The sequence below is a fragment of the Solanum pennellii genome, chromosome 7, assembly GCF_001406875.1.
Source record: "Solanum pennellii chromosome 7, SPENNV200".
NCBI lineage: Eukaryota > Viridiplantae > Streptophyta > Magnoliopsida > Solanales > Solanaceae > Solanum > Solanum pennellii.
The window spans coordinates 3,094,392-3,120,167 of NC_028643.1; the positions used below are offsets into that span (position 1 = coordinate 3,094,392).

At 29.2% G+C, this 25,776-nt stretch overlaps 2 protein-coding genes across 2 annotated transcripts; one reads left to right on the forward strand and one right to left on the reverse strand.

The window, feature by feature from the left end:
- The first annotated feature begins 8,293 nt into the window (after positions 1-8,293).
- Positions 8,294-10,458, forward strand: LOC107024333. Its single transcript, XM_015225293.2, has 4 exons — positions 8,294-8,707; positions 8,789-8,903; positions 9,002-9,116; positions 9,265-10,458. Exons 1-4 carry the CDS (start codon positions 8,607-8,609, stop codon positions 10,380-10,382), a joined length of 1,449 nt encoding a protein of 482 aa, XP_015080779.1. The 5' UTR covers positions 8,294-8,606; the 3' UTR covers positions 10,383-10,458.
- Positions 10,459-22,690: 12,232 nt separating this feature from the next.
- Positions 22,691-25,016, reverse strand: LOC107024441 (early nodulin-like protein 2). Its single transcript, XM_015225426.2, has 3 exons — positions 24,736-25,016; positions 23,382-23,813; positions 22,691-23,251 (listed from the first exon to the last, which is right to left on the reverse strand). The coding sequence occupies exons 1-3, from the start codon at positions 24,920-24,922 to the stop codon at positions 22,872-22,874; spliced, it is 999 nt and encodes a 332-aa protein (XP_015080912.1). The 5' UTR covers positions 24,923-25,016; the 3' UTR covers positions 22,691-22,871.
- Positions 25,017-25,776: the final 760 nt, after the last annotated feature.

Below are 25,776 nucleotides of genomic sequence, written 5' to 3' on the forward strand. Positions count from 1 at the left end.
GGCATTCATCATGGCTTTAGTGCTTGTCCTTGATCAAGCAGAGAGACATCACTTTAAAAAGAGTGTTGATATTGGCTAATTTCAAAATATAACATTTATGAGTTTTTGACCTAACCGGACAAGAACGAATTGTTTGGATAGTAAATACCTCTCATTTTCAGGTTTTAAGATTGTGAATTCAAGTTTTCAAGAAAATAAAAAAATGGAAATTTTCTAGGAACGAATTAAAAAGAATGCATGAAAAAAAAACATGACGTTATCATGATTAACTACACAATCAAAGAACCAGTAAAAACTTGCCTATATTAGACATGCGCATCAAGCAAATGAACATAAGGTACATGACATGTTTAAATCACAAAATTATTAAAAGATATGTTAATTTTATATACTTTAATTTTAAATCACAAGATACAAGTTATTATTTATTTTTTTTCTTACCCTCCTTATTAAATCTATAACCAAAAAAAATATAAATTAAAATATATATAAGTAAATTTTGATAGTAACCATAGGTGAAACTTAAGTCAGAAATTACCTAACATGTCAGAGAGGAAGGTTGATCTTCTTGGTTTCATCAATGTTTTGAAGTCCTATTTGAATGCCATATTCATGAAAGTAATTAAATTGAAGTGTCTTCATTTTCTTGACTATGTTTTCTTACCTCAAATGAGTAAAATTGGTAGTTGATGTAGATATAAATTTAGGAAGATGGGTAGTTTTCTTGATTTTATCCATCTTTTGTGAAGTTACTCATTGAATTGTATTTATTACTTGTCTATATGTTACTCTCTTCGTTCAAGCGTTTTTCGAAAGTTAATTTGATTAATTTTTAAAGTTAAATTAGATCATATTAATTCGATATTTTAAACAAAAAAGTTAGATATTTTAAAACTATATGAAAAGTACTATTCATTGCAGTTTTTTGTATATTAATATAATGAAAAAATATATCTTAAAATATTAGTCAAAGTTTTAATAGTTTGACTTTAAAAATAGAAATCATGACAAATAGTTTCGAACGGAGAGAGTACTTGGTTACACCAAAGAGTGATATTGCTAGTCTACTTTCATTTAAAAACTCATCTTTGATTTTGATGTTTAGTTTATATAGATCACTACTTGACAATTATTTCCATTCACTACCACATATATATTTTTTGGTGACAATAAATACATACTTTAATGAAAATTATTAAAATTTTTATTAATATAAGTTAATTATTATTATATCCAATGTCGTTATAGGCTTTAGGAACACTTATAAAGAGTACTAACTAGCGTTAAAAATATATATTTAGCAGCAATTAAGCTATTGCCTTTAATTAACTGTCGATAAAGATCATTTTTGACAGAGTGATCGTTCCTTTTATTTGTCACAATTTTCTTTTTAAGCATCGAAAAATATGAACTTTGACTAACATTTAAAATATATGTTTTCATCATATTAATATGACATTATTATAATATATTAGCTTTAAATTGACTCTCAAAAAGCTCAATGTGACACAAAAAAAGAACAGAAAGAGTATATATATACATACATATATCTTCTCTTTAATGTTAAATTTTTACCTTATTGGTGGGACAAAATTATTATGAAAAAGAAATTCATGTTTTTATTTATCTATAGAAAGATTAAACTCCTTAAATATTTGGAGCTATCAGAAATTGCATCAACAGAAAAATCTTATTTAACTGACAATATTTTTTTTCATCATTCAATGAATAAAAAGGGGACAAAAATGTAGTTCAAGTTCATAAATAAAAATTATTTTTATATATGAACCTAAGCGTTGGGTAAAATATTATATGATTGAGAATTATTGCTAAGTAGAAATTACATTAGATTGAATAGTTGATAATTAGCGGTTTTCAAAATACGTGGAGTCACTACTATAAAAATGACCATTAACGGCATTTAATTCTTAATTGCCGCTAAATATATATTTTAGCAGCAATTGTCAGTCTTTGTATATGTTCCTAAAGCTTTTAGCGACATTGGTTCTAATGACACTTAACTAATGCCGATAAAGACTTTAGCACTCTTTATTAGTGTCAATATTTAATGCTGCTAAAAGTTATTTTTGTTGTAGTGAGTTGTAACACAATTTTATCGAAATAATCTCTCTATGAAGCTTTACTTGGAAGTAGTAAATCATGCTAAAGGTCTTTCTTTAGACCTCAAAGTGTGAGGTACTTTACTACATAAGAGAGGTTTGATTCAGTGGATAAATATTGTAGATCAAATAAAGAAAAATGTCAGTTAAGAAATTGCATGTGTTGAAAAGTTTGACATCCTAACTTAATATGAGAAAGTATTGTATCGATAAAATATACGAGAGATGTGTTATTATAAGTAAGTAGATATTACCAACTAATGACTTGTTTTAAAGTCATTTAAATTTATGCCCAATGCGGATAAAATCAGTAGTCACTTATAAAGGCGAATTCGAAATTTGAAGATAGAGCGCACCACTAAGCTAGCGTTTGGCCATAAATTTTCAAATATTCTTGGTAAATATTATTTGAGTGAAAATTTGAGTGAAATTTCACCATGTGTTTGGCCATAGGATTTGGGAAATATATTTCACCTTTTTAGAAAAATATGATTCATACCCATAAGTTTTAAAAACTATTAAAACTAACTATAAATTTGTATTATAAGTCAATTGCATGTTCGTTACAACAATAACAAATAGTTTCCATCACATTAGAGCAATGTGGTAATTTGGAGCGAGTGCAACAAGTATCATTCCATACATCGTGAAGTAGACGAAGCACATGATTTTATTTCCTTGAGTTAATTTTTCATCATTTTAATCAACATGAATCATATCTTTATTTAATATTCATTAAATATTTCATCACTATTTTGGTGTTCACGTAAAAAAATTATGTAATACAACACAAACAACTACTATATAGGGTGATTTTGTAAAAGATAAAAGTTTGGGGTAAAATTTTAATTTTCAAAATATTTCAAATAATGAGATTTGGCCCAAATACTAGGAAAAACTAGTATTTGGGAATTTGGGATATTTGCCAAAAATGTTTGCCAAATAGTGACAAATTATATGGACAAACATTATTTGCCAAATTTTTCCCCAAATATTATTTGGGAAATCTATGGCCAAACGGGCCCAAGAGTGACTCAAGGGTAAAGGTTAAGGGTGGACAAAATGAGGTGGCAAATACGACTAGTTAATAAAGACCATTTTTAGAAAGGTTTATTGTTAAGAAAATTTGATTTTAAAGGCAAAAAAGGTATCCATCACGGGATCCATACCTACATTGTTGCGGTTCAAAGCAGAGACTTCGTCGAGTACACTTAGAGGGCTTTTCATAATACGGGTGCACCATTAAATATACGATCGTTTTATAGAATATCTATACATATATATACGAAAAAATTTAAAAGTTGTCAGTGCACCCCCACCGAACAAGGTGGGTCCGCCTCTAATTATTCGCTCATATGTTAGCCTTATTGATGTGGGTCAGAGTTCAATTGAGTTTAGGCAAATTCCGATAAGATGGGGCAAATATCATAGCTGAATTTAGGCAAATCCCATGTGATGGGGCAAACTTAAATGAGGGTGTTGAGTCCATAGAGGGGTTAGGGGTGTAGGTGACACCTTAACTTAAGATAAAAAGTCCATATCAGTAAAACACATGAGATATGTTGGGTATATAAGTAATAACTTACCAACTAGTGACACGTTTTAAAGTCGTTCAAATCTAGATCCGAAGCGAACTATATCACTAGCGAACCTGCCTGCCAGTACAAAAAGCTCAAAAAATACTCAACCTAGATTGATATATTTGAAGGGTAAGAAAAGTGGTTTTGTAAAATTACACTAAAGTCCAATATCTTTAATAGTTTACTCTTAAAGTGAATTACAAACTTGATCTTCAATTTTAGTCTCTAAACTTAAAGACAAAGAGTTGTCTCTTAACTACCCTCCAAACCACCAAATTACCATGTGAATATATCAAACAAAACAATACATGAAGGATCAAATTGTATTTATGGTCATTCAAAAGGGACCCAAAATTGCTATTTATTACTTTCTTATAATATGTCCAAATCTCAAGTGGATCCTCAATGGTTCCACCATGTGACACACTTAACCAAAAAATAATAATAAAAATTTTTAAATTAGAATCCCATTAACTTATGAATCTCAGTAATTTTGCTATAAACAGAATAAGATTTTTTTTAAATCAATTCTAGTGCATTTTCATAACATCAAAACTTTACCTTAAATAGTAAATTAGGTAATCCATAATAAATTTGAATCATTCTAATTGATCTTGACACATGATTAAAATAGAAATTAAATTTTTTCATTAGAAATTAAAAAAAAAAAGTGGACCATGTTTCAGAAAAAAAAATCTTATTATAGTTTCTTAAGAGTTAATTTTTGTGAAAGGCCAAGAGATTCCCATACCCTAAAAACATACAACATGTCCCTTTTTTTCCCCTTTGAGACTTTGATTGCAACATTACAAGGGTGTCTATTTACTTTTTAAAAATTTTTTCTATGAAAATGACATGTATTTATAAAGTAATTCTTTCCCCTCATTTTTTTGGGTCCACCTAAAGAGTTGTTCTTGTGAAATTATCCTTTGCATAGAAATGCTAAAGACCTTATTATTATTATTATTATATCTTTAGATCTCTCTACACATAAAATGAAATTAGTGTTTTGGAAATTTCAAAATTTAGTTTGAAGTTGTATTTCCAATTTTGGAAAATAACTTATAACATGTTTGTTTTCATGCAACAAATTTAAAAGTGATAAAAAATACACTGGAATTACAAATAAAATATGAAGAAAGAAGAATATTTTACTGATAGTGCGGGTATAATTTTGTTTCTCTCATTGATTCTTCTCTATGAATTTTTCGTGATTCCAGTGTATTTTTTGTCTCGAACATAGGCGGCTATATCTTAATGTTTTTGTGAATATTCCATGAATTTACGAAATATTTGAGATGTCTTTTCAAGGGAATATATTACTTTGCTATAAGCATGAATTAGGGTTTATGATAGAATAGCCTTTAAGAATTCTAACGGAAATCGAATGTACATTGTAGAGATGAACACATGTTGCAGAGTCGTATAAATTTTCAATGTCTACAATATTTTCAACATTCCTTTCAGTTTTGAAGATATATTGAAGCATGAACGTTATTCTACCGTAATCTTTACGATAAATATGACGATATAAAACTCTATGTTCAACTCCAATTCAAACTCCATAAATTTTAACTAAAATGAAAAATATTTGAAATTTGGTTCTATTTCTTTTACACAACATTAGTGTTGGGGTCCTATGGGGGTTTATGTTGATGTAAAAGATAATAGTATTTGTATCATAAAATTTATGAACACAAACAGCTAGTCATTTCCACAAAAAGGGTTAGCCACAAATATATATACTTTATTTATTTAAACAAAAATAAAATAAAATAAAAATATTAATTGTCAAAACCAAGAAACCCCATCCTTGCAAAAGATGGAAGAACACGACACATTGTCCTTAAATAATTTGTCTACCCAAATTGAATCTATTAAACTCTGTTGATAGCTACCTTATTATTATTATTATTTTTCTTTCTAAAACCCCACAATAAAAGTGCAATAACATGAGGTATGAGAGGAATAGGAACATCGATCGGGATTGTGATAAGACGGATAAGATTTTTTTATTTTTATTTAGATATTTTGAGTTTAAGTTTTTATTGACAGTGAAACTAGGGGCAAAGTTAGGTGGAGTTTTGTGAGTTCGGACGAACTCAATAACTTTTTCGCAAAACTTGTATTTGTGTTAGAAACTTGTATAAATATATATGTATATTAACTTGTGAATCCTTAATAAAATTGGTTGACAACTAAGTGATAAGGAAGACTGGTGTTATAGGTTCAAACTGATCCACTATCAACAAATATTTTTTTTCCTTTTTAAAGGAAGCATATTTTGCAAAATTTTCTCTTTCATCCTAAATTTTAGACCACCCAAATTTCTAATTTTAACTCCGCCTCTGAGTGAACTCTTCCTCTTATTGAGCTTTATGTGGAGCAAATTTGAATAGTCGAAACTTCAATGTAAGAAATTTAAGTAGGAAACTTTTTTCCTTTGTTAAGTCTTACATGAATTCGAACTAGTCAAGACTTCATTATAAAATTTTTTATTAAAGAACATTTTTTTTCTTTAATAAACCTCATATGAAGTGAATTCGAATCAGTAAAAAATACTTGACTTGAAAATCAAGAACTGAATCACCAACCAGAAAAACATGAGCAGTAGGAACCATCAAGGGTCATGGTAGGACATATCACATATAAAGTCCCTTCATTTTTCATCAAGAGGTTTTGAGTTTTGAATATGAAAAAAATTAATAGAGAATCAAATTAATCGATATCTCAATGTAAAATACCCTAATATGCAACTTGATAAACATAAATACCCTAATTCACAACAAGGGGTATATCAGCTCTAAATGACAAAGTTGAGGGGTATATCAGACCATTTTCCCTAAAAAAATCAAGCAAGCAAAGAAGCAATTTTTCTTTAACGAGTCTTATATGAAGCAATAACATATCTGATATAATCTCACAAAGTATAATCTAAAAAGGAGATAATCTACACAACTGTTGTTATTACGGAAAGATCATTTTCAACAAACCTTATTTCAAAAATAAAATAATTTCGAATCTTAATATAAATATCGAACGAAAGACTAGGAAAGTTGAGGGAAAATCCCATTAAATTAGTTCCCTATGGTGGTCCTAAAATTACAAGCAAAGATGAGCCATTTTGTATAGACAGTTGTGAGGGTGGGGTTTTTTTGCATTTTGTAGAGAGGTTTGTGGGGCTCTTTTTGTGCAATTTCAAAGTGACACGTCATGATATTTCATTCTCCCCATAGCTAATAATAAAGTCACTACTTTTTTCTTAAATAATATTTACGTTCGATTCAATTTACGTACATCTGAAATAATATTTTGAATCATATGTTATAAAGTATTAAAATTAATTATCAAATGCCATGTACTTTGAAAGTAAAAACTACTTGTTTCAAATTTTACAATATAACATGAATAAAAGTTTATTTAAGTATCAACTTTTTTCGAATACTATTTCTCCTTTTTAAATATTATATTTTTTTATATCGAGACATTTTATCGATTCAAGTTAGTAAGGATTATACGATTTATGGGATATAGTAATAATAATAATTTCTCATGAAATATAAAAATAGTTACTCTGTATTTTAATTATTATTTTTTTAATTCTAAAATTAACAATTTAGAATTAATTATATCATAATCATGGTATTATTTTCTTTCACTTTCGAGATAACAATTATACAATTATAAATTTTAGAATAAAATATCAATTACCAAATCCCCACTCCACCCCCTCCCTCTAAACCCAAGCCTTTTTCTCCCCAAGTACTCCAAAAAAGTCTAAGACTAAAAATTGAAATCTCCCAACTTATCTAAGTATAAATGCAAACACATGTTATATGTACCCTATCTATATATCTATTTTTTTTTAATCTAATAGATTCAAAATTTATGATAAAGAAAACAATGATTGATATAGTGAATCTATTATTAAGAAAAATGAATAATATATTTTCGTATTATCATAAATGGTATGTGGATACCCTTCGTCATACTTTTGGGACATTGGTGTCCCTACTGTCCAAAAAAAAACTAGAGTATATATGCCCTTTATACTAACGGACATACATGTGTCATAATCTTATCCACTGATCCAAACTTCGGATCGATGAATAAGATTGCTCCACGTGTTCCTATTTAGTCTTCCGTTGGAATGAAGTGCATATACACTTTAGTTTTTGGATGGCAGGGGCACCAATGTTCCAAAAGTATGACGAAGGGTATCAACATATCATATACGGTAGTTCAGGGGTGTATTTGTCCTTTTTCCTTTTACTATTTTGCCGTATTAATTGTAAAATAGTTGAATTAAAAATTTAAGATTTTTTAAAAGTTCTACATTTTTCAAAATAATTAACGAGGGTACAATAAGTAAAATTTTTTTTTTTATCCTTTCTTGATTTGTTAAAATGAATCAGTAATTAGGGACAACTAAGAAAAAACAAGTAGACAAGTAACTAAGTATCTAATTTTAATTTGATACACAATTTTTAAAAATATATACACTTTAATCTCGTAATCTTAAACATATCGAAATTTCGTGTATTATTACAAGCCAAACCCAAACCAAAAAAAAAAAGAAAGGAAAATACAAAAACAAGCATCTCTCCCCCCTTTTCTCCCCCAAAAAAAGTTAAGAAAACTTGAAGGGGGTATGGGGTAGGGGGGGGAGTTGGAGAAGTTGAGAGAAGCCTAAACAAATACCTAAAGCTAAAGAGAGAGCTAATTCTTGATTTTCACTTCATACCCCCTCCAAAACACTCATGTAGAGAAAAAAAAGAATTGCTTTTTTCTCTTTGAAGTTACAATCTTTCTTGATATTTCTGTCACTCTGTCTAACCAATCTTGCATTTTGCTTAAAGTACAGTGTTCAAGTTGATATTTTTATTTGTGGGTAAGAGGAAAGAAGATGCCTAGACCAGGACCCAGACCTTATGAGTGTGTTAGAAGAGCTTGGCATAGTGATAGGCACCAACCCATGAGAGGTTCTATCATACAACAAATTTTCAGGTACTTTTGGGGGCAAATTTGTATAGTTTGTGTTTTCTTGAATTTTGTTATCTGTAAAGTGCTCACCATCTGTTTGATCAGGGTTGTAAGAGAAAGGCATAGTGTTGTTACAAAAAAGAACAGAGAATGGCAACAGAAGCTTCCTGTTGTTGTCTTGAAAGCTGAGGAAATTATGTACTCCAAAGCTAATTCTGAGGTATTTTGCTTTTTTCTTTAACTTGGGGTATGTTGAATTTGGATTATATGGAAGAAAATAATTTCAAGATTTTTTTTTGGGTCCCTTTTGTATATTAGGCTGAATATATGGATCCTGAAACACTTTGGGATAGGGTAAATGATGCCATTGATACCATCATTAGGAGAGATGAGACAACAGAGATTGGACAACTCTTGCCTCCTTGTGTTGAAGGTACTAAAGTTTAAAACTTTCATTTACCTTGCTGCTCATTTGTACTGCTCCATTTGTTTTAGTTCAATTACTCAGAAAGAGCTATGTCATGTTGCAAATAGATTTCAAACTGATTATGTCTTGTTTAACATGAAACTTTGGTCCTCAGCTGCTCTTAATCTGGGATGTATACCGGAGAGAGCGTCTAGGAGCCAGCGGAACAGCAATCCAAGGAGTTACCTCAGCCCAAGAACTCAGGAACCTCATTGTGTACCTCCTAAAGTTTTTAGTAGAAGTGCCAATGAACTGAACTCTAACTCATCGTTACCTGTTCGCTCTACAAACCAACCACTGTTCTTGAGACCTACAAATGTCAATACATCCAGATTAGCTTCAGAATTTGACAGGCCTGTAATGCCTTGCATCAACAATCTAGGTGCTTCCTCAAGTGCAAAAGCCATTGTTATTCCGGAAAGTAGTAGTTCATTGGATGTGGGTTCAGTATATCCCCTGTTCTATGGTACTGATCTTCAGCCTGAAGTTTCTCCGCTGGTCCTCCGAGAACCTCAGCATAATGTAATTGTTGGCAAACCTATATATCCATCCATTGTTGAGCCTGCTAAAATCAGCTGCTTCCCAAGCTTGTTTCCTAGCAGGAGAGATGATGTTCAAGAAAAATCTTGTCAAGCAGATTTTAGGGACAAGACAAGAAGGATGCCTGAATTGGATTGTGATTTGTCCTTAAGGTTAGGACTCTCTGCAAACTCTGGCTTGCAGTTGCAACAGGGTCAAATTAGTTGCATTGGTGATTTTAGGCCAAGTGGCAATTCGAATGAAGGGGACCAGTTCAAGCTTATGTCAACCAGTAAAGGGAAAGAGTTTACTTTCTTTCCTGCAGAGTCTGCCAATAGTCCATCAGGGTTGCCATCACGGTTGCACAGAGCTCATGGAAATTTGGAGGGTTATGGTCTCAGTACGGAAACACTATTTATGAAGCATAAGATGCCCGTTAGGCCAAGTGATGGTTTTCAGGAAAGATATGGCTTTGAGGCTGTGTCTACCAGCAAAGACAAGGAGTACCCTTTCTTTTTTGCGGAGTCTGCCAATAGTCACTCCGGGTTGCAAGCAGGTCGGGCGAATTTAGAGGGTGAAGATCAGACTGCAGCAACACTACTTAGGAAACGTAAGATGCCAGTCCATAACAATATGGAACTTGGACAATTTTTGTGGCAAGATGAGCGAACTTTGAACCGTTTTCCTGGTCAAATGAAAAGGCCAGGTTTGTAGTTTGTAGAGAGGTCCATTTTGTTGTATGATAAAATTTTGAGAAAAGAGAAGTTTAGGATGCCTCCTTTGCATTTTATCTTCCACTTATTGCTTAAATATGATCTTTTTCATTGTTGAAATAGCACATAAAAATGTGTAAAAGAGGAATTTAAAACTAACAAAAAGTCCAGCAATTAGCTGGGATGAATGGCTCAATATACAATATTCTCAAATGTGGTATATTGGTAGACTAACTGCCCTATAAGCTTCAAGCATTTTTGCTCAGTTGGTTGAGTATGTAAATGAAGTTAGGTGATATAATGAAACAGTATATGCTAGGACCTTGGATTGCCTGGTCTAAGGTTAGGCATAAACTCTGTGGGTTTGTTTATCCACCATTATATTGACTTGGCCATCATGCTTTGAACTTATTTGCCACTGTTACTGTCGTGCAAATTTTACTAATTTATTCTCTTTATGTCAAAATTTCTTTTTTACGGAAGTATCATAGTGAGTGAAGCGGAATGGGCCAGGATCCGAAATTGTCAAAACAGTAGGTTGGTGGATGATGATGTGTATCAGAAACTATCTTCGTGGGAAAAGAAAAAAGTGCCAAAGTCTCTCCTGCCGTTTCCTTAACATGAATGCTCGTTGAAGTAGTTTGCGAACCTGCTACGTTTTCATTAAGTCTGCTCATATTGAAGCAGCTGTCACAATTTCCTTTTGAATTGCTTCTTTGTTCCCTGGAAATTGGAAGTGTTAACTAACATGGCATGTTAATTATGACTATGAGGAGTCACATGTTTTATTCTAGAAAGGCTGCTTTATACTATCTCCATATTAGTGATATGCATCTGTGAACGTGTGCGCTTGAATGTGCACTTAATTTTGGCCTCACGTTTGTTGATCAATTTCATTCCCTGGTCTGTTCCACATACAGACCAGACATTATCTTTTGTGTAAGGTATTGCCTATATGTTCTAAGAATTGATCTTTTGTGCTTCATTTTGCCTTGTATTCGCATTGCACCTGTGGAAAGAGATCTGGACCGCATTGCCAAAACTTTGCCTGCACTTGATATATATTCAGTGCTGGGGAGCGCTTGATGCCAGGCAAGTTTTTCATTTCATCAATTAATCAATTTTAGTCATTACAAAAATGAATCATATCCATCTCGTATTACATGATTTCCAACAGCACTTCAAGTTATATTGACAGTAATATAATGCAGATGTGTTTTCTATTGACAAACTGGTAATGCAATTTCTGATTCTTAAATCTAATTGGAATTGGCTGATTGCCACAGTTGAAAGGTGATACTAATGTTAGTTTTATATGATTTGTTAAAGGTTAGCTCGACTCAGATTGTTATTGAACATCTTTGACTAGCCTTGAATGTTTTCCCCTAAAACCTGTTCACAGGCTTGGAGTAACGTTACTGTGAAAAATATACAAAATTTTGAAGAGCATAAGCTTGACTAGTCTAATAGAATAAGAGAGTCGGGGAAACATTTCTTTTAAGCAGCTTTTTTTGCCAAGTAATTAAAAAACATATCATGTTGTGTGTTGTCTAAATTGCGCCACTATGAACACACCATAGGTTATGAACTGCATACTAATTTTTGGATATCTCGTTCCTTATTTATCAAACTTCAGATCCAAAATGTTATGCAGTTTGAAGAATTCGGCTTCTGTAGGTTCAATCATTTGTTGATCATGATTAGATGCCTTATAAGCATCTTCTTCGATGAACTAAGCTGATGATGATTTGTAAATTTTTATATGAAGCTAGATGAATGCCCTGTCTCATTTTAAGTCAAAAGGTCCTACAATAATTTGGTTTGCTCGGACTCTTCAAAAATGTTATTGCACTTGTTGCTTTTGGAGGTTCCGACGTATCCATCAACATTTTTTAGGAGTCTGAGCAACATCGATAATAAGTGCATATCTTGTGAATTGTGACAATTACCATCAATGATGTTGCTGCTTGTTTTCTAGAAAGCATTTTTGTTGAACAGGAAAACTAAGTTTTTGGTAGCTATTTCCTTGGATATGCACTGCTTACAGAAAAGGCCTCTGCTGCTGTATATGATAAAGGTGGAAACTTTGTTCCACAGGAACTGCCAAATACATCCAAAAATGTTGGTTTGTCCTGAAGAGCCTTGGTGCTGATCAAAGTTTTAGCCTCTTTGATTTCTATGAAGAAAGAAGGTAAAAATGTTTCTCAAATTGTATTTTACTGATAGAAAAATGGAAAGAAAAGGTAAGTTATTTCTCAAATTTCCTGTCCAAGCATTTAGTCTACAAAGTTATCCAGTACTTGAGTTAGTGGCAGGTAGTAGTAGTAAGTAACTCTTGGAATTAGTCGAGGTGTGCAAAACTGGCCTAAATCCTCCGATTATGAAGAAGAAGTTCCGAAGTAGAAACTTGATAGTAAATTCTTGCTTAGTCTTACGCCTCTAGGGCTTTAGTCAAGTTGTAAGAGTGATGCTCGATGGTTATTATCACATTACGAGTTTAAGTGGAGAATAGTAGTCACTAGCCCTCAAGGATTTCTTATATATAACTTTGAACATGTCTGAACTAGTTTTCGGGGTTTGAGTTACGCTAACGTCTAATGTAAAGTTTTAGGGATATGGTAATACTGAAGCTGCTTCCAAACAAAATCAAATTGCTATACACTTTTAGGCATCTTGATTAAATCATCTTCTAATCAATGATTAGTTGCCTTTTAAAATGGCTTTATCAGATCAAATATCTTAATAACTCATAATGATATACAAAGTCTATCATTTAAAGCTACCTGAATGTCATGTCTCTTTCAAGTCCTAAATTGTGATGATTGTCAAATATTTAATGCTATGTCTATATTCCCAAATGTCCTTTTTGCTGAACAGAGAAATTGAAGCTTTTTATGAGAGCAAAAAAAAAAAAAAGGCAGAAGCTGAAATATGAAAAAGTAGTTAAGTTTGTACATCAAAACTGCCAAATAAATCAAAGAATTTTTGCCTTTTTGGTGAAAAGAAGTGGTAGGTTTGACCATTTGGTTAAATAATTAGCTTCTTGATTACCTTAAATGTATGTACTTTTAACTTTCTTTGGACAAACAAGACATAAAGTTTTTTCACTTATTGTAGATAGATATAGTAATTCACCCCCTTGTTGGATTGCACCTTTTTTTGGTTTTGGATTACATTATTGAAGTTGAGATTTGGCTAATATTGGGATCGAGTCTGTTTGGATTGACTTAGTTTAAGTGTTTTTTTTTTTTTGGAGTAATCGTGTAAATTTGAGTGTTTTGTGTAAATTAAAAAGTGATTATAAGCCGTTTGTTTACAAGATATATATAGTAATTCACCCCCTTGTTGGATTGCACCTTTTTTTGGTTTTGGATTGCATTATTGAAGTTGAGATTTGGCTAATATTAGGATCGAGTCTGTTTGGATTGACTTAGTTTAAGTGTTTTTCTTTTGGTGTAATCGTATAAATTTGAGTGTTTTGTGTGAATTAAAAAGTAATTATAAGCCGTTTGTTTACAAGATTTTTGACTTATAACTCAAAAGCTAAGAGCTAATCCAAATAGGGTAAAGTAGAAACTTAAGAAAACATGAGAGGAATTTTCGAAGCATATGTTAAAAAATATTTTTTAGACTCGAAATTTTATTTGGACATGTATTTTACTTTTTTTTTTTATTTTTTGAATGTTTGTGAGTGCAAGTGAAATTTCATCCAAGGTTTGTGCTAAGCTACTTTTTTTCAAAATCTTATCAAATTTCATGATCAAAAAATTTATCAATTTTTTTTAGAAAAAAAAATCCATGCCCAAAATGGAAGCTATAGTGTGTGTTTGTTATAAAAGGGTAAAATGGTAAAAAAAAAAGAAGGTAAAATAACACAGATTTTTTCAAGAGGTAAAATAGTTTTTTTTTTTTTAAAAAAAAAGACCTAATTGTTTTCTTAAAGATTGTATAAAAGACAATCACAATAAATAATTATGTAAGGCTGTTTAATTGAACACAAAGTTTAAGTAAAAAAAGACAAATTTAAAACTTTATAATTTAAAATAAACTAATTAAAAATCTTTAGTTAAAATTATATCATCGAAGATAAAATTAGTATATTAAAATCAAATTTTTACTACTAATTATTGAAATATATAAAAAAAATTTAAAAATATTATTTTAAAAAAGGATCACCTAAATTTGGAGAGACATATAACTCCCAATTTACTTCTAAATAATTAGATCATTATCTCCCATAATGCATTAATTAGCCTATGGAATAATGAAGTTTTTCATTCATCACAAATTGTTGCAATTTAAAGATTTAACATGTTAATCACGTTTTCAAAGCTTTAAATTAATGATAAAAACGTGTACATAATGTATATTTAGGTAATTAGGCTTGTTCGAAGTTTGCAATAATAAAAAATTAAATTTTCATGTGTATGTGCTCCCAAGAAATACAAAACAATAAAAATATTGTTATTTTATCATTAAATAATAATTAAAAAAAAAGTTACACTAAAAAAGCAAGAAAAACTAAGTTGTTTTTAATAAACGTTTGATTTAAGATCATGAAATGACGTAAGTGTTGAGTTTCTTTATAGGTTAAGTTTTAAAAATAAGGTGTATTTGAGAAATGTAGATGAATAAGTTGGAGGTAAAATAAAGTTCATTGGTGAAGAAAATATTTTTCGTGCTTTCAAATAAAACCATTTCTTCTGGCTTTTAGATTAAAGGGTTGAGAAGATAAACTCCCTCGTGCCATCGTCATCGTCGCTCGTTCGACTTCACCTTTGACAAAAAATAATGTAATTCAGTATCGCAAGATAATTAATGTTCCATTTTATCCTAAAAGGAATTAATCCAAACCTTGAACAAGTGTGTGTGAGATTAAATTCTTTAAATAAACACAAATTTTTGTGGGATGAAACTTTAATTTTCTTTGCTTATTTTTTGTTTTTTATTTACTTTTTATTAAATTCTTTAAATAAACACAAAAGATATCTGTTTTTTCAGCTTTTGCTACCACTGAGAAACACTTTTTTTTAATCAAACACCTCAATTATCTAAAATAAGTAGTTTGTTTAAGAAAATAAACATGTTTTCCCTTTCTAAAAATTTGATCAAATAGATTATAAATATTTGATTGTTTGATATAATAAACCAAAACATTTAAAATTATATGTCTAATCAAGTATATTAAATGAGATATATAGCAAAGTGGAAAGTTAGGAAATTCCTTATCCTTAGGAATATTGAAATTAGATGCTTATTAACACTAATTACTCATATTGAAAAGTTGATTACTTGATTGACATTGATTTAATTATTAGGTATGGCCAATATCTATTTACTAATTAAGGAATAGCATGAGCTCTAGTTAGATAGAAATTGGCACCCTATGTGAGATAGTGCAAAATAAAATACTTTTCACTTATTAATACATTATTTCTGTTAGGGGTGTACAAAATCACATCGAAAACCGAATCAAATCGCAAACAGAATCAAATCAAAAAAAAAGTTCAACTAGTGGTTTGGTTTGATATTGGAAAAAAACCCGACTATATTTGGGTTGGGTTGGTTTCAACAAAAAAAATCAACCCAAGACCAAACCAACCTGACATTATGTTATAATTTTAAAATTTTATTTTATACGTAAAATTACTTACTTTGATATAATTTTTAAATATCTCTTATACTTTTTCATAGTTTTTATCTTTTAATATAATTATTTCATGTTTGGAAGTTAGAATTCTTAATAATCTAATAAGATTATCGTTAGACATGTTGGTAATTACAATACAGTTTAAATAAAAATCAAATTAATACTAATGCAAAAGAAAATTAATTCAACACTAAAAATGACTCTATTGAATATTTGGTTTTTAATTTTACATGGATTTAGACAATTAAAATACATGATCTAATTTTACTTTCTTTTAATATTTAGTCATGTAACTAANTGCGAATTATACACTTGTATATGTATAGTGAATTATACAGTTTTATTTTGCTATGGAGCGCAATTATGCAAAGTTTGCTATAGCATACAAATATAATTTTTTTGTTTTGCTATATGTGAAAGTTGCCCTAATTATAATACATACTAATGCAAAAAGAAAATCAATTCAACACTAAGAATAACAATAATATTAAATATTTATTTTTTAGTTTTATATAGATTTAGACAACTAAAAATCATGATCCAATTTACTTGCTTTTAATATTTAGTCATGTAACTAATACTTACTAAACTTATTTTAACATGATTTAGTACTTTAAATTATGATCAATTTCATTATGACTTATTAATTTTCAATATTTATTTTACGCGATTTTATTATTTATTTTTTTATTGGATATTTTAGTGTGATTAATCATATCATATTTTTTGTTATTTTCTTGAGAAATAACTTAGATAGTTGCATTTGGTAGGAGTAAAGAAATATTTGAAGTACAAGTAAAATTATATGTTTGTATAAATACTTTACTGAAAAAATTCGAAAATCCAAAAAAATTCAAAAAACCGAAAAAACCCAAGTTTTATTGATTTGGTTGTCACGACCCAAAACCGAGCCGCGACTGGCACCCACATTTACCCTCCTATGTGAGCGANTGGATATTTTAGTGTCATTAAGTATATCATATTTTTTTTGTTATTTTCTTGAGAAATAACTTAGTTGAATTTTGGTAGGACTAAAGAAATATTTGAAATACAAGTAAATTATATGTTTGTATGAATACTTTATTGAAAAAACCAGAAAATCCGAAAAACCCGAAAAATCCGAAGAAACCCAAAAAAACTCGAAGTTGAAAATCCGGAGTTTTATTGGTTTGGTTTGGTTTTTAAATTCAAAAACCCGACAGAAATGGTTTGGTTTGATATTTGAAAAATCCGAACCAACCCGGTCATGTACACCCCTAATTTTCGTCAACTTTTAATTGTCATAGTGTCCTTCTTAGAGTTAAATTATAAAAACTTTGACTAACATTTTACGATATATTTTATTCATCATATTGATACACAAAAAAATTCAATATATAGTGCTTTTCGCATTGTTTTTAAATAACTTAATTTTTTGTTTAAAATATTGAATTAATGTAATCCAATTTAACTCTGAAAATTAGTCAAATTGACTTTCGAAAAGCGTAACATGACAAATAAACGTGAATGAATGAAGTACTTCATTCGTATCAATTTATGTAACACTATGTGACTTGACAAAAAAAATTAAAATGAATAAAAAGGTTTTTGAAATAATTTGCGGTCTAAGACACTTACAGATATACTTGTGTATTTCTTGTATATTATATATGGGAAAATGATATGGTATCACTTTCTAAAATATTAACAACCTAGCTTCGGACTATTGGATCCAAAATATACTTTAGGCCCATTTTATAGATAGGATAGAATAACTTTTACATTTAGTAAATATAAAAATGATATTTGTATGTTATAGCTATATAGTTTGCATAATTGTGTTTCATAGCAAACGTTTGATTTGAAACATCAAATTGTATAAATCGCTAGGGGCATCAAATGGCAGCCTCTTGTTTGTATAAATCTCTGGCAACCTCTCAATTCTATTTTATATATTTGTATATCCTCTCAATTCTATTTTATATGTTTGTATATCTACATAAATTTTGAATTTGTATACAATTGAATCAAAACAAAACGTTTGTATATCAAATCTCTCTCTCGCTTTATACAAACACAAACTATACATTGTATTTTGTATAATTTGTGTTTGTATAAAGAGAGAAAGAAAAAAGAGAAATGAGAAAGGAAAGATTTGTATTGTATAATTATAAGTGTATAGGACGAAGATATATGTATTTGCCTTTGTATATACAATTTTCTCTCACTTTATACAAACAGAAATACAGTTTATACATTTGAGTTTGTATAAAGTGAGAGAGGCGAGGGAGAGACTGGCCAAAGGAGAGTGACGATCGGGAATTTTAGGGGAGAGGCAAATGTCAACAGTTTTCTATGGATTAAAATTAAATCAAACTGTGGTTATAACATTTAATTTGAATTAATAGTTTGCTATTATACATAATTTCCCTAAGATATAGCCCTAAAAATTTAGCATACATCAACGTTGATCTATGGTTATATAGTACAATTTTGTTTGGATAAAAATGTACATAATACGTGTATCTAAAGTCTATATGTACAGATAAATATGTGTATAGTCTGTATATATATTATTTGAAAAATGAATATGAAGTGTATAAGAAAAGTCTACTCACAAATATATATATATATATTTTACATTTTTAGAGTAATACATGCTTGATGATACACAACTGTAAGTGTCATTGGCTATATTGATATAAAAAGTGTGTTCCTTAGTTTGCACAAGAGAACACCTTCATAAACAATATATACATCCTTTAATTAAATAAAACAAGGGAAAAGGGTCTGATCTACCCCTCAACTTTGTCATTTAGAGCTGATATACCCCTTGTTATGAAAGTGGCTCATATATACCCCTACTTGTAAACAAATGACTCACATATACCCTTTTCCTCTAACGGAAATGAAAAAAAAAAAAATTTTAATCTAAATTTTTATTATTTTTTTCTAAAAAAATATAATCCCATATGAGTAAATTTAATCCTCGTCAAACGTATTTTTTTTTACTTTGTTTTGTTTCAATGAACTAATTTATAATTATTATTTTGATAATCAAATTTATTTATGTTTCACTAATATTCTTGTAAAACTTATTGTAGATGATCAAATTTTTTCTTCGAATACGAAATTAAATTACGATACACACAAAAAAAAATAGTTTAATTTTTTATTCTTTAAAGTAAGGAATGAAAGAAAACAACAAAATAAGAATAAGAAATTCAAATAATTATAATAAAAGAAGTCAAAAAAATAATTTATGTATGAAAAAAATTAAAATATACCTTGAACTTTGATAGAAGAATCATATATACCCCTAAATAATTTTTTTAAAAAAAAATTAGAAGTAATAAATATAAATTTAAAACTAATTTTTTAACTTCCGTTAAATGAAGGGTATATGTGAGCCATTTTGTAACGGCAGGGGTATATGTGAGCCGTTTGTATAACGGTAAGGGCATATATGAGCCACTTTTATAACGAGGGGTATATCAGCTCCAAATGACAAAGTTGAGGGGTATATCAGACCCTTTTCCCATAAAACAAAATAACACCATGAATACCTAAAAAATAGCTATCAACTTTTCGTTTGTGATATCTATCGAGAATAACTCTCTATTTTTTTAAAAAAAATATTTACATATACACTATATTTTTTATATCGCCACTTATCAAATTATAATACCCTTGTCAAAACAAATTTCTTCCTTAAAGTAGATATAATGTTGTAAACTCAAAAGTATATGATATTAGTGCAAGGGAAAATGGTCTAATATACCCCTCAACTTTGTCATTTGGAGCTAATATACCCCTCGTTATGAAAGTGGCTCATATATGCCCCTACCGTTATACAAACGGCTCACATATACCCCTGCCGTTACAAAATGGCTCACATATACCCTTCATTTAACGGAAGTTAAAAAATTAGTTTTAAATTTATATTTATTACTTCTAATTTTTNTTCTATCAAAGTTCAAGATATATTTTAATTTTTTTAATACATAAATTATTTTTTGACTTCTTTTATTATAATTATTTGAGTTTCTTATTCTTATTTTGTTTTTTTCTTTCATTCCTTTGTTTAAAGAAAAAAAATTAAACTATTTTTTTTGTCTATATTTTAATTTGATTTTTGTATTCGAAGAAAAAAATTTGGTCATCTACAATAAGTTTTACAAGAATATTAGTGAAACATAAATAAATTTGATTATCAATATAATAATTCTAAATTAGCCACTAAAACAAAAAAAAAAGTCAAAAAAATATGTTTGACGAGGATTAAATTTATTCATATGGGATTATATTTTTGTAGAAAAAAAAATAAAAAGTTAGCTTAAAATTATCTTTTTTTTCATTTCCGTTAGAGGAAAAGGGTATATGTGAGCCATTTGTTTATAAGTAGGGTATATATGAGCCACTTTCATAACAAGGGGTATATCAGCTCCAAATAACGAAGTTGAGGGGTATATCAGACCCTTTTCCCTTAGTGCAATAATTTTATATTATAACTTTAATCGGAGTTTTATTTAGGCACATCACTTAAGAATGATTTTTTTTCTTTTTCTAGGGAAGACTTTGATATACAAAAATATTGGTATAAATATTCTTAATATCATATTATCAATTATTTATGTTTTATCACCATTTCTAACAACCTTTTTTTTTTTAATTAAAAAAATAAAAAATAGTGAATATAAGATTAGAATTAAGGAATTGGTCTATTCTTTAATTAATTGGAACAAGTATCTTGACCACAACCAAACCATAATCACAAGATTATGATCATTGACCTTGACCTAATGACATGATTTTTTCCTGATTAATAATTTAAGACTAATTAATCTATTATATTATGCCTCTCTTTGACGTGTTAGGTAATTTAATGTTATTTAATTACCCAACAAAGACCTTTTTATACTTTAATTAGTCTAATGAAAATTAATACCTTCATATTAAATGTTTGTCCCCTAGTGATTTTTCATTTTTTAATGATCAGGCAATACGCAATTGCTATTCTTTAGGTACGTAAAGATAAATTTTGCTTCAATATAATAACCCGTAACTTATATAGAAGAAGTAAAACACATAAAGCAACATTGTAATAATTAAAAGAAATATTAGTTAACTCGTTAAATAATAAGTCTAATATACAATTATCAATTAATGGAGGGTAATATAAGTCAAAGTCAAATAGTAAGTGTCACGTATATTCTAAATTAATTTTAAAAAAAAATTCTTTTGAATTGATTAGAGCTGGGCATAAACACCGGAAAACTGAAATACCGTATCGAACCGAATTTTTTTGGTATTTCAGTTTCGGTTTTTCGGTTTTCGATTCGGTATCCGATATATATTTTTGTATTTTTTGGTATTTCGATTTGGTTTTTGATATGTAATTTTGTGTTATTCGGTATTTCGATTTATCGAAATATATTATATTATAATATATATTTATATTAAATTAATTATTAATGTTAAATAATAAATATTATAATTTAAAATAAAAAATTAAAAAGTAAAAGACACTTTTTGATGTAACTATGTTTAGTCCATTAAGCTGAAAAATCAAACAAAAAAATTTGTAAGTTTTTAAATTTTAAAAAGTCCAACTAAGCAGGCTCATTAAAAAAACCGAATTAACAAAACCAAACCGAAATAATATAAATCGAACCGAAATAATAAAAACCAAATCGAACTGAATTATTTCGGTTCGGTGTTCGCTACACGTTGTACAAGAACCGAAAATTAAAAAAAAACCAAAAAAAATCGAAACCGAACCGAATTATCGAATGCCCACCTCAAAAGTGAATTATTTTTTCTGCATTTTATTTTTGAAAGATTTAAACAGTAAGTCTCGAAAGAAATTATGTTTGAATAATTGTAGATTCTTTTATTTTATTTTTAAAAGAATTATTCCATAGACAAAAAGAAATAGACATGTAACAAACTCTGACATTGAGAATTAAATAAACCGAAAAAAAATATTTGTTTACCTACCTACAAATAATTGAGCTAATCACGACTAGTTTAGTTTGCAAATTTAAGGTCCCAAAACCTTATATTACGTATTAATACGAAAAGAATTGCAACTTATATTACTATTATTTGAATATATTTTTTAAATATAAATATTAAAATATAAAATAATTAATCCACTCAAGATTGAAGAAACAATCAACTTGATTTTAAAAAATATTATTATCTTTGTCGCAATTTATGTAATACTTTTTATATTTTGAGAGTTAAATAATTTGATCTTAACCAAAAATTTGCGTATGAAATCTTTAATTTTTTTAAATAAAATTTGTATATTTATAAAGTACGTGAAAAAACTAGAGTATAAGTTACAGTATTTGACAAATCAAAATATTTAAAAGATATATGAATAAATTTCAGCCAGAGATAGACTTATTTGAATATTGAAATTCGATAGCTACCACATAAATTGAAATGTAGGAATCATATTAATAAATTTGAATGAAGAATATAATATTTAACTTGAAATAAAAAAATGTAAGAATGTCAGCCAAAATACTTAGTAGCTCAATTGATGAATTATAAATCAAAAAATATAATTTTTATCGATAAAAGTTATTCATTGCTAATTTCAAACTTTTGTATCGTAAAATATTTCCGATGACATACCAAAGTAGTCATGCATGACAGATACACACAAGTAACAAAAATGATGTTTTGTTCAAATAAACAAGGCTATAGAAGAAAATTTTGAAAATATCATGATTACAACAAAAATCAACACCAAAAATAAAATAAAATATCTAGCTAGAATTCACAAAAAAAAAAAAATCAACTTTATTGGTACATAAGTCTGAAAATCAAACACTATAGTATTACTCTCTAATTCAACAACCTAACTAAGGCAAATGACAAGAAAGTGAGTGGCAAAGTTGCAAGAACCAAAGATGGAGCTGAGGCACTTGGTGCTGGTGGTGAATTGACCGGCGAATCGCTCGATGGCACGGTGGGGCTGGATGGTGTAGCCGCGGTGGAAGGCGTGGGGGCGGTCACGTCCGAACCGGTGACATTGATGGCTAGTTTTTGACCTAATGAACAATGTCTAGGGAATGTACACATATAGTAATGTTCACCAGAATTTGTGAGTCTAATTCTGGCTGGACCATTGCTAATTGTGTTTATTGGAGAAGTTGTGTTACATGAGTCATAAGATGCCTTGCTAACCATTGCAACATTATGTGTCCCATTCACAAAATTGAAAACTACATTTTAAAAAAATAAATAGAATTATAAATCGAGCAATCATGTATCACGATGAGTCGATTTCTGTCATAATTGATAACCTGATAAAAATCGTAAACGAAAATAATAGAGTTGAGTTTTAGTACTTACCAAGAGTGTCTCCAACTTTGAATGATTTGTTATTAGCCCATCTTTGATAAGAATTTGGGCCACTAGTAGGAACACTCCAGCCCAAGTTATCTCCAACAATATAAGTTTGGGCTACACTAGCCGGTGAAGGTGCCGTTGCCGGAGCGACAGACACGGATGGGGCTGGAGCCATCACCGGGGTGGCGGTGGGTGGAGTGGCGGGGGCTGGCTGAGGAGCGGGAGAGGCGGAGCCGGAGACGTTGATAGCCAATTTCTGGCCCAATGTACAATGGCTTGGAAAAGTACAAAGATAGTAATGTGATCCAATAGAGCTTAATGTAATATTTGTTGGGCCATTTGTTGAAATTGAAATTGGGCTTGAAGTATTGCATGAATCAAAAGGCCCTTTTGATACTTCAGCCACACTGTGTGATCCACTTCTAAAGTTAAATACTACATTAAAAAAAATTATAACATTAAAAAACCATAAACATTATTGATTATGATTCTTTAATATATATATTTATTCTAAATTCACCGACTCTAGATCGCGAATTTGACATGATTGTTAGGTGGTATGGACTAGTATTATTTAACTATATACATAAAAGTTGAATGGAATGTAGTGTGTGTAAAAAATATATATAGCTGTCATAACTTTGTAAGTATTTGGCACTACATATAATATAACATAATATATGCTACTATTAATTAGAATAAAAACAATACAAGTGGGAAGGAATCTAGGTGATAATAAAAAAAGAAAAAGGTGTTATCACCCATTACCATTAACACTTTATTAGAGTAAACTAAACATAATTAACAAAAAGTAATACAAAGTGGAAATTTAGTTTAGTTTAAATTTTAAAAGTGATGGCAAAAGTATCTACACAATCAGATCATTTATTACGTCTTTTTATAAGATGTAAGAATTTTCTTGAACATGAATTAGGGTAAAAATGACCTAATAATAAGATAATATTTTTTTTTTATTGATGATGTATATAAGTTAAATTCATTATAGATTCAAGTAAGTATGGTAACTTAAATAACATCCCGTGAATCTAGTAACTAACATGATATCACAAATTAAAATTCACTACTTAGTACGATTTGATCTCAATTTATAATTCACTTTTTTTTTAGTTTGTTCAAGAAAGAACGATGCATTTTTATATTTATCAACAATTTAACTTTAAAACGTCTATTTTAGCTACAAAAAACATTTGCAAATTATTTTAAGACAAGTTCCAAAAGTTTTTTTTTTCTTTTCTTAAAACTCTTTAACAAAACAAATCAAATTACAACAGATTAAATCGAGATAAAAGAAGTAATATATAAAATCTCTATACTGTCGATGTATATATATACTAACCAAGAATATCACCGACGACAAAGGATTTCCCGGCGGCCCATGTGGAATAAGAGGCGGCGCCACCATTAGGAACGGTCCAACCCAAAGTATCACCAACAACATGAGTTTGTTGTGCCATAGCAACATGTTGTAATAAAGCAAATAAAATTGAGCCAAAAACAACTAAAGAACTCAACTTTCTTGCCATTTTGCACTATATGTTCTTCAAGATCAAGTCACCCCTATAATTTTTTGTGTGTTTTTCTCTCTTTGATAGAGTAGAAAAAGAGTTGATGTATTGTGTTGGCAATGAAGTTTCTATTTATAGAGAAACAATAAAGAGTTTTATTTTTCTTTTTCTTTTTCCTTTTTTTGATGGGGTAAGGGTGACTTGTTCAAACTTAGGATTAAATTGATTAAATGATGAGGATAATAATATACTATATAGTAAACCGAGTTATACTAGTTTGAATTTTGAAATTGATTGGGATTAGAATTTAGTTTTTTAATTTTATTTTACTTTAAGAAAAGCAAATATGTTTTCTAAAAGCCATGAGCATACACATGTTTGAAACTTTAATTCAAGTATCACCTATTTCTGATTTATCTGTAATATATAAAAATCTATGATCAAACACTAACTATAAGCATGTTTGATTCAGTTCAGTTAATTTTTAAAAAAATTTCTATTTCTGTCCAAATTAGTTGTCATATTAAATTAGATCAACTCAATATATTGCATTAAAAATCTGAATATTCAATAAGTAGTACAAGTTAAAAAAGAAACTTTCGTGTCAGCAACAATAACATACTCGGGAAAAAGTGGATATAGACCTTATCAGAAGTTGTTTCCAAAACTTTTTACATGTCAATTTTATAGTAAATTATGTTTTAGAATTACAAAAACTGACTGTCGCAAAGCAAAACATAACGAAAACAGTCGAGTATTTGAATTATGAAAGAATTATTGGTGTGAATTGTTAATACACTAGATTACAATTTCAATTTCTTGCAAATCACAGTATTAAGATGTGACTTTGACCAACTATTAACCAATTAGAG

Bases quoted from the DNA above. Each gene is read 5' to 3' on its own strand.
- LOC107024333 (XM_015225293.2), top strand. From the start codon at position 8,607: ATGCCTAGACCAGGACCCAGACCTTATGAGTGTGTTAGAAGAGCTTGG. The intron at 8,904-9,001 runs GTATTTTGCTTT...TTTGTATATTAG, and splicing joins ACTCCAAAGCTAATTCTGAG to GCTGAATATATGGATCCTGA. The intron at 9,117-9,264 runs GTACTAAAGTTT...TTTGGTCCTCAG, and splicing joins CTTGCCTCCTTGTGTTGAAG to CTGCTCTTAATCTGGGATGT.
- LOC107024441 (XM_015225426.2), bottom strand. From the start codon at position 24,922: ATGGCAAGAAAGTTGAGTTCTTTAGTTGTTTTTGGCTCAATTTTATTT. The intron at 23,814-24,735 runs GTTAGTATATAT...TTTTTAATGTAG, and splicing joins TGTCGTCGGTGATATTCTTG to TATTTAACTTTAGAAGTGGA. The intron at 23,252-23,381 runs GTAAGTACTAAA...TTTAAAATGTAG, and splicing joins CAAAGTTGGAGACACTCTTG to TTTTCAATTTTGTGAATGGG.